Here is an 8,559-nt window from a genome sequence, read left to right as displayed (position 1 = left end):
TTCAAAAATTCATAGATTAAGACATTTACCAACAAGGATCTGAAATGCTTATGAACTACTTAATGTTTAAAAAGGAATGGTTTTGGATGTGAATAACCCACCAAAATAGTGTCACTTTCCTGAAAAATTATATATATATATATATATATCCATTAAATTATTATAACAGATTAACAGAGCCAGATCTTGGATTTCAAGTATCTCTATTACAGTCATTTGAACAGGAAATAAATTTTAAAAGCTACCAGGCTGGTAAAGAACATTAGAAGAGATAAAACCTGTAAAGTCTTTAATTTATGAAATCTTCTCAAAATGTGAGCAAACTACTTTGTAATGAAATGGGCCAAGTAGGGAATGATTCTTATGGATCTTTCCAAAAGAATTTCATATACACTCTAACTATACACTAAATCACCATAAAAGGTAAATGTGACCTAATTGCTTCATTTGCTGGGCAAAGGAAAAAATGCCTTACAGTCAACACAATCAACATATTTTTCCTTTCAAGATCTTCACATAAAATCACTCCAAGTTAAATTCATTTTAAATCTAGAGGCATTAAAAATTTCCTTACCTTTGTTTAAAAAATATTAGAATATAATTATTTAAATTTATAAACATTCAGTTATATTGCATTACTTTAAAAAATCTATCTTGCTTTCAGATACAAATTACACAACCAATCAAGTCAACTGTATACTAGGTAAAGATTTTATTAACCTTTTTTCCAAACTTTAATTCCAGGCTTGTTCAGCATAGTTAGGCTGCAAAGAATGAATTGTGTATAAGCAATAAATGAAAAGAGCTGCAATGTCCAACGGGCTTCAAAATATTAGAGATCTAATTCTCAGATCCATAAACAAAAACAAGAAAGAAAAGGAAAAGGAAAAAGAAAAAAAGCAGTCACACGATATAAAATAGCAGCTCCATATAACTTTCAAGTTTTAACTTTCAGAAGTTGATACTCAATTCAATTTGCCTCGTTCTTAGAAGCCTCATCAAAATTCTCGACGAGATCTAGGAAAAAAAAACCAGATTGTTATGAAAATAGAATTTTTATAATTTTTAAGTTTTATGAAATACTAAGAAATAATTTCAAAGCACAGCTGATAAAATAAAACACAGACAATAAAACAATATAACCAACTCAGCATTATTCATGTCAATTTAGTCTACTTGGACACAGGCATAAAACATGGAAATGCTGGTAACTGTTGCAAACAAAGGAAATATTCCAACTCAAAAAACTGCTACTCTACAAAAGCTTCGATTGGGCAATACAGTTACTATAAAGGAAAAAAACTGCTAGGTGTACAAGTTTACTCCCCCACAATTTTTTTTAAACACCCAAAGTTTTTAGTTACTGAAGTTACCTGTGCAAAGGATATCATTAGTAGTGAATGATCTGTTACAAATCTAAAGTTCTCAAAATCTGGTTTAGGGACCACTGGAGGCATTTAGACTATCATCTTGCAATATTAATGTACTAACAAGAATATTTTATTTTTGAATGAGTTACTTATGAAATTTAATACAATGAATGCACTATTTATATTGCTAAAAAGATACTCATTCTTTTGATTCATTCCATGATAGTTTTAATTTATTTGTCCTAACAACCCATAGAATAGTTCACAAGGATATGCCTGAGAGCTCTATAATGAAAAATATAGAAGCACAAACAGTGCTTTTAATTTTACCTCACTAAAGAAATGGTTTATTATAGCCTTTTACATTGATGTCAATAAACCATACAATGTTCAACAAGTACAGTCTTACCTGGGACTTCATCATCATCATCTTCCCCAGTAGCAAGTGGTGCTTTTCCATCAACAGCTATAATTATATGCAAAATAAATGTTATCCATGTTTTCTCAGTCTTCCTTCAACAAAAAAATGCAATACTAGCAACAAATAAAGTAGTTCAAGGTATTCACCCATTTCCAGTGAATAATAGAAACTAGTAGTATCCTATTACATTGAGTGGACACTCAATAAGTTAATCGATAATTACCACCAAGTCCCTAGAAATTGCAACAGTGATATTACTTGAGGTTCTACCTATATTAACCATTATTCAATATACCTAGTTAGTGGTTTTAAACATGTAAAACAATTTTTCACTTAATTCATATCCAAATGAACAAGAATATGAAAAACAAAAGAACTCTATCGAAGCTAAGTTAAGCAGAAACATGGCATAGTAAAGAAGCAACTTTAATATTTTAGAGAAGGGAGCTGACAAATTATTTCATAATCAAATTTTTTGGGGGGAAATAGATCCCTGCCTTGAAATTAAGACATATTTGTATTGGTTTGGATAAATTTAAAAAAAAGGTATGTATGTTATTGAATCACCATGCCCATATTCCCAATCACTACCCTAATAGCAACTTACGCTGTTTGGGCAGAGCCTCTGCCAGTCTTCTTAAGCTAGTTAGACTGTCAGCTCCAAGCTGGTTTAAGATGCTGGGGAGCATTTCTGTTAGCTGCTTTGTCTCGGCATGGCCTGTAATTGTGAAAGTGTTTGCTGCCAATGATGCCTGAACTTTAGGATTGTTAAAGTGGATCACTGTTCCCTGGTTGGTAAACATATTCACCTGTAAAAAATTTAGGGGAAAAGTTAGGAAAGCCTAATTTAAGACATTAAATATTTTATTAAAAAAAAAAAAAAACCCTAAGCTTAAGCAGAGGTACCTTTTATGACAGACGGACGACCTAATATAAGGAATTTCAAGAAAACAAATTCAGCAGTCACTACCTTACATTCAACATATGCAGAATTTTTCCTGGGCTGAAGGAGCTAAAATGAATCTAAGAACTTTTAGTTTTCTCTGTACCCTAATGAGTGCTTTATATCACCACCAATGTATTACAACCAAATCTCACTGATGTAAACACATGCACTTTGTTCTAAATATATCTGGTTTATTAATCATTTCTTAGGAAACAAACTTTCTCTACCAACAATTTTGCCTACATATACTCAAGTAACTATTTAATAGTATGAGGGGGGCATGCCTATCATAATCTGTAGGAGTAAAACTGATGCCAACAACTTTTTTCCCCCCTCAAGAGTTCTATGAACAAAATTCCGACAGGTGGGGAAATAGAGGTCTTATGCTACCCCAGAAAAGCAATTCAAGTGATATCAGAAGGGTAAAGTTAGACTATAAGGGGATTTACAGATGGGAACTAAGATGATATATAAAGCATTTTATAAGCATTATAAATATAAAAATTACACCAAGTGCAAATTGCTACTATTAGACTAAACTGAACTAGACATCTAAAAATCATTGGAAGGCATTTAACCTACTTCAAGCTTTTTGGCAAATAGAAAAGATGAAAAGTAACTAGAATTTAGGCACTTCAATACTCATTTGTTTAGATTCTTATTCTTCCTTCCCCCAAATTTCCCAAGGGTAAACAGTGCTCAAGTAGAAGCTAATGCTCACTACAATATCAAGTCATAGCATCTTCTATGCTATGAAATTTTTCTGAGAGTAGGAAACTTTTAAGCAAAACACATAAGATAATCAGGGTACATATCTAGGATTGTTTTTAACTACTATTCAGCAATTTTCATTTTCTTAAACTGGAAAGAATGTTTAAATTTTAATAGAATACTTCCATAATGGACCAAAAAAACAAACAAAAAAACACCCAAGTATAAAATTAAAATATCAGCACACTAATATGTTAATATCTCAATTCTGCATTAAATATCTCCTGAAGAGACTGTCCTCAGTGGAGGAATTATTCTCCCTTGTGCCCCCTTTAAAGCAAAACCCATTGTTCTATGTAGCTGGCTAAACCCCCAATCTTAAAGAAAGACAATAAGAAATTTACAAGGAACTATATCTTCTCTCTCTTTTTAAAGGAAAAGTTAAGTAAAAATTTAACAAAATTACCTCTTCAATACCAGAGATATTGTTTACTCCTAGTTTCTTTAAGGAAAATTGAAGTTTCTTATCATCTGCTGTAGCTGTTCTATGAACCACCTTCTTCTTTCTCCGAGCAGTTCCCTAGAAGGGGGGAAAAAAGAGAAGATACTATCATTAAAGTCATTTTCGAAATATGTTTTTTTCTTTCTGATCTTTCTCTGTACCCATTCCAACAAAATAATCATAATGATAAGATATCAATGTACTAAGGTGGAGAGGGATTAATGGATAACTATGATAAAGAAGAATTGAATGTATTAATTTGGTTTTCACATTCAAAGGATGCCTATACAAAGTGGAATATGCCACCTTGATTCATTTATTGGCAATAAGGATAAGCTTAGGAACAAAATACAAATTTGGGAACATTTTCAAAAGGGAGAAAAATTTTATTCTATTAATCAGTACCATACTGACCACAAATAGAGACAAAATAATGAATATGGCCTAGGTGTTTGAATTTTTGCTTTCATCTGTCCATTTTGAATTAATCTGTTTTAAAGGAGAAAGCAATGATCCAAATAGCTAATATCTCTGTGCATGGCACTGTGCTTTCCACAGGCCAACGGATTTTCTAAAGTTAGAGGAAATTTGCTTTTTAAAAGTACTTTTTAAAAATGGAAGCATGTTCACAATGAATGGAAATACAAAAGAAACTTGTTAGCAAACACAAGAAACAAAGTTTTAAGTGAAAGTCAACTAGTATGGAAAAAATTTTATACTTCCAAAGACATTCAAACATTTTAAAACAAAGTATCAAATTCTATCCCAATTTGTAAATATGCTTCTATGCAAGTATAATTTACAAAAACCTACTTATTACACCAGGATATTATGGCCAAGAGGCATGACCACCTCACTTGCTTCACTTTTACTTGGCTAGTCTAGTATGTGGTCAATCTTCCAAAAATAACAATTATTCAGAAGTCAGAATATCTGTGAGTAGTAGTAACAAGATAACAAGAAAAGATGAGCTTGAACCAGGCAAGGCTGCCTCTGGAAAGTTTTAGATATCACAAAGTAGTTAGGGACTGGTCAGGGAATCCCAGTAAAAATGGAAATTTTTCATCAGAAAGCCCTTATATTGGTATAATTACTATCTAATGCCCATTTAAACACAGCAAAGATAGCCCTCTAAGTAGCCAGGTAGTTTAGAAAACCTGGCAGGGGACACAAAGCTTATGCAAACAACTTCCAGCAATCTCATTTAAATACTTTCTTTCCAAAATGGATTGTAAAGAATATCATTTTTAAGCAAAAGTAGCATGTCTTTGCATTCATTATAAGATGGCTGCCCTCAAGTCTCATCCAGTCAAAAAAACTGAAATTCGATTATCACCAAAATGACTAAAAATTTTAGTAGGTTTTATTATGTTTTTAGAAAAGAACTGGTATGTACAATCAGTTACCTTTCTTATTATAAAAGGTCAACACTCTTCTAATGGTCTAGAAACTCACCTTTTCATATTGTAATGATTACACCCATTTTTAAAAACCACATATAATTCAAGACTACATCAATTACCCCAGTAAACACAATACTGAAAACTTTTAACCTTCCTTATTATGTCTCCTCCAAAGTTAAAGTTTTATCCATCACTAGGGATTTACTCCTGAAACAACACTGAAGGAATCATGGCATAAGAACGCCCAACTTTGTTCCATAAAAAAAATCTGATTAAAGTTTTCCCAGAGACTGAAAGCCACACCTAGCTTATAATAATGTTGCTAAAAGTGCAAAATGCATCCAATCTTTAATATGTAGGTGTAAACCTAAAAGAATACAAGTTTCAACATGCAAGGATCAAGATCAAATCATTGAATTTCAGGTCCAACAAACATTGTTTAAGACAGAAGTTATTAATGCTGTAAAAGGCAACCAGATAGAGTGAACTTGTGATATGAGAAAATCCTTAGTTTAATTTTAGAAGTAAACAGGATAATCATACATTGTGGTCCAAATGTCAAGCAGGAAACAAACCATAAGCCATTTATTTTAAAACTTTCCCTATAGAAATTAGTCCTGAAATTTAGTGTTTCAACAACCCATCTATTCCCCTCTTCCTCTAAAATTTGGCAAAGACCACAAAGGCCCAAACAGTAGAAAGACATTCTTTCAAGCATGGTTATAAATTCCAAAATATGCCTATATGAAAGATGCAGAATAAAATGTCTCAAAAAAAGCAATTACCCTGATCAAATTAAACTCATAAAACAGCCATTAAATTTAAAATTTCTTCTTAAAAATATTCTAGAAATGTATATTACCTTTACTATAATTCTTATTTTGAGAACTATGGCTAGTTTAGAGAACTAAAGGATTATTATTAGAGTAAAACTATATGTATGCAAAATATATGTGGATTTTTACCTAAAATCTTACTGGTGTAGGGTATTGCTATTAATAACATAGTTCAGCAACTGCTCAACAATTTAATCTTAAAAGTCATTTGCCAAGGTCATAAAGCCTGTAAGGGTCAGAGGTAACAGTTGAACCTAGCTCCTTTAGTTCCTGATCCACTAAAAAGATGCACAAAATAATATTAACAGTTTAAAAGGAGGTAGCAGAGGCTCCCTACTATTGGAGTAAATGAAAGTAATCTCTGTGCTATATTTGTCTTCTCAAAATATTAAGGGAAACATAGAAAATAAGCCCCCCAAAATGTCACCTTAATGGATGACAAGAGTAGCCTAGGGCTGACAGAAATGGATGGATTTACTGGAATAATATAGATCTGCATAGTTACACAAGGTTAAAATTTTTATTACATTGTGAACCTTGAAAATTTAAGTTTATCTACAAATATGAATTTAAAATAACAAAGTTTAACCATCCAATTCAGTAGGTTGGGTTTTTCCCAGGATGTTTTATTTATTTTCCTACTTACTTATCCTTGGTTCTTCCCCAAAAATACAGTTGGCACATCTCAACTGGTATATATCCCTCTCTCTCCTGATCTTCAACATTAAATACCCAAATATGTACTAGGTGCTGAAGAAAACACAAAGTATAGTCGAAAAAGGGTAGTGTTTTCAAAGGCTTTACAGGGTAGGGGAAAAGCTCTAACAACAGCATTATATATTTTAGGGTTATCAAACAAAGCGCTGCATGAAGATCTCGACTATGGACCTATCAATTAACAAGCATTTATTAAGAGTCTACTATCAGGCAGACATTATATTACTGACGAATTTGGGGGTGACCAAGGAAAGGCTGAAAAACTTAAGCTTCCCAGCTATAAGATTTAAATTTGGAATCTGCAGGGTCCCCTAAGTTTTTTTTTAAAAAAAGTTACGAGCAAAAATATCCATTAAAGAGTACAAAGGAACTACTAAATAAAGTCTTGACTTTTCAGAATATTACACTCATGAAAAAACTTACTTTCCCACCAATGCGCACTTGTGCCTGCAGCTTGGCAAGTTTCTCTTGGTTCATAATCGTTTCTTTCATCTGTAAAAGCAGAACAAGTGGTCAGCTGCGGCCTCTCACCCACTTAGTCCTGCCTTAAGTACACCTCGCCCCCAGCTGCCGTTCCCCGCCCTCCTCCCCTGGGGAAGCCCAGGCAAGCCTCGCTCCCTCCTCGCTCAAGGGGGCCGACCTGACCACTCGTCTGGGCCGGCAGCCGGGCTCGACTTCTCCCCGAGTCCGGCGCAGCCTCGGAGTAGCAGCCATCTCACCGTAGAGTTCCTGGGGCCCGACCTGCTCCCCCCCCCCCGCCCGGCCGCAGCAGGCGCCCCCCCCCCGTCGATTCCACCGGCCCAATAAAGGTAGGCCGTGGGTCACCTGCGGCTCCGGGTCTCCTCCAGCCGCACCGTGGTCTATGGGATGGGAGAACATGGCCCTGCCGCGCAGGGGAGCCTCGCCCCGCTCGGTCGCTCAGTCGCTCGGCCGCTCGGCCTGCCCGACTTCCCCGCTCCCTTCCCTTCTCCACTTCCTCCCTCCCCGCTCTGCCTCAGCCCTCGCTTCCGGGAGCTCTCCCCGGGGACCGCCGTCCGCCCAGACCCCGGCCCCGCGCCCTTTTGTACCTTGCCGGAACGGAAACAGAGCTGCGCAGATGACCGGGGGTGTTATTCGCGGGGTCGCAGGTAGAAGAGCCAAAGATAGGGGAACACACGCGGGATAGCAAGATGGCAGCCAGAGAGGAAGCCGGAAGTGACGCCTGGCCTCTTCCCTGCCAACCTCCGAGAGGAAGGAAACGGCTCCGCCCCGTGCTCTGCGGCGCGCGCACGCCTCTGCCTCCTCGACCCCTCCCGTCCGTGAGTTAGAGGGGCTCCTAGTTTGTGACGTTTTCCCGACTCTACCCTGCCCTAGGATTGCTAGGGAGCATGCGGCTAGGGAGCCTTTATCTTTACGCAGGCGCAGTCCCGAGAGCTAGTTCTATCCCCTCCCCCTGTCCGCGTGCCTCGTTCTGAATCTTTTCTCTTGGCCTGTAAGACCTGTGTTTTCAGGGCGGAGCAACTGCTAGACACTTTTAAAGATACCTGTACACTAAACCATAAGTTCTTAGGATTTGGTTATTTTTTTTTAATGTTCTGAAGCTCTTTGGCAGTGTGGGAAAGCCTACCTTTTCGCAGAATAATCGTTTTACGTTCGTAAAATCAAATACATAGG

The 8,559-nt window shown here is 36.2% G+C and overlaps 1 protein-coding gene across 2 annotated transcripts; it reads right to left on the bottom strand.

Moving 5' to 3' along the window:
- Nucleotides 1-688: 688 nt before the first annotated feature.
- BTF3 (basic transcription factor 3) lies at nt 689-8,295 on the bottom strand. Of its 2 annotated transcripts, none has more exons than XM_001363257.5 (6): nt 7,974-8,295; nt 7,330-7,398; nt 3,915-4,028; nt 2,399-2,600; nt 1,780-1,836; nt 689-1,017 (listed from the first exon to the last, which is right to left on the bottom strand). In XM_001363257.5, exons 2-6 carry the CDS (start codon nt 7,396-7,398, stop codon nt 971-973), a joined length of 489 nt encoding a protein of 162 aa, XP_001363294.1. In that variant the 5' UTR covers nt 7,974-8,295; the 3' UTR covers nt 689-970. The 2 variants fall into 2 exon arrangements, with proteins under 2 accessions (XP_001363294.1, XP_007486581.1); XM_007486519.3 differs by lacking the exon at nt 7,974-8,295 and adding an exon at nt 7,732-7,947.
- Nucleotides 8,296-8,559: the final 264 nt, after the last annotated feature.

The sequence above is a fragment of the Monodelphis domestica genome, chromosome 3, assembly GCF_027887165.1.
Source record: "Monodelphis domestica isolate mMonDom1 chromosome 3, mMonDom1.pri, whole genome shotgun sequence".
NCBI classification, from domain to species: Eukaryota; Metazoa; Chordata; class Mammalia; order Didelphimorphia; family Didelphidae; genus Monodelphis; species Monodelphis domestica.
The sequence above is the reverse complement of the archived record's forward strand: the minus strand, read 5'-3'. Positions and strand labels throughout refer to the sequence as shown.

Bases quoted from the DNA above. Each gene is read 5' to 3' on its own strand.
- BTF3 (XM_007486519.3), bottom strand. From the start codon at position 7,785: ATGTTCTCCCATCCCATAGACCACGGTGCGGCTGGAGGAGACCCGGAG. The intron at 1,837-2,398 runs GTAAGTTGCTAT...ATATAATTATAG, and splicing joins AGAGGCTCTGCCCAAACAGC to CTGTTGATGGAAAAGCACCA. The intron at 1,018-1,779 runs GTAAGACTGTAC...TTTTTTTCCTAG, and splicing joins TGATGATGATGAAGTCCCAG to ATCTCGTCGAGAATTTTGAT.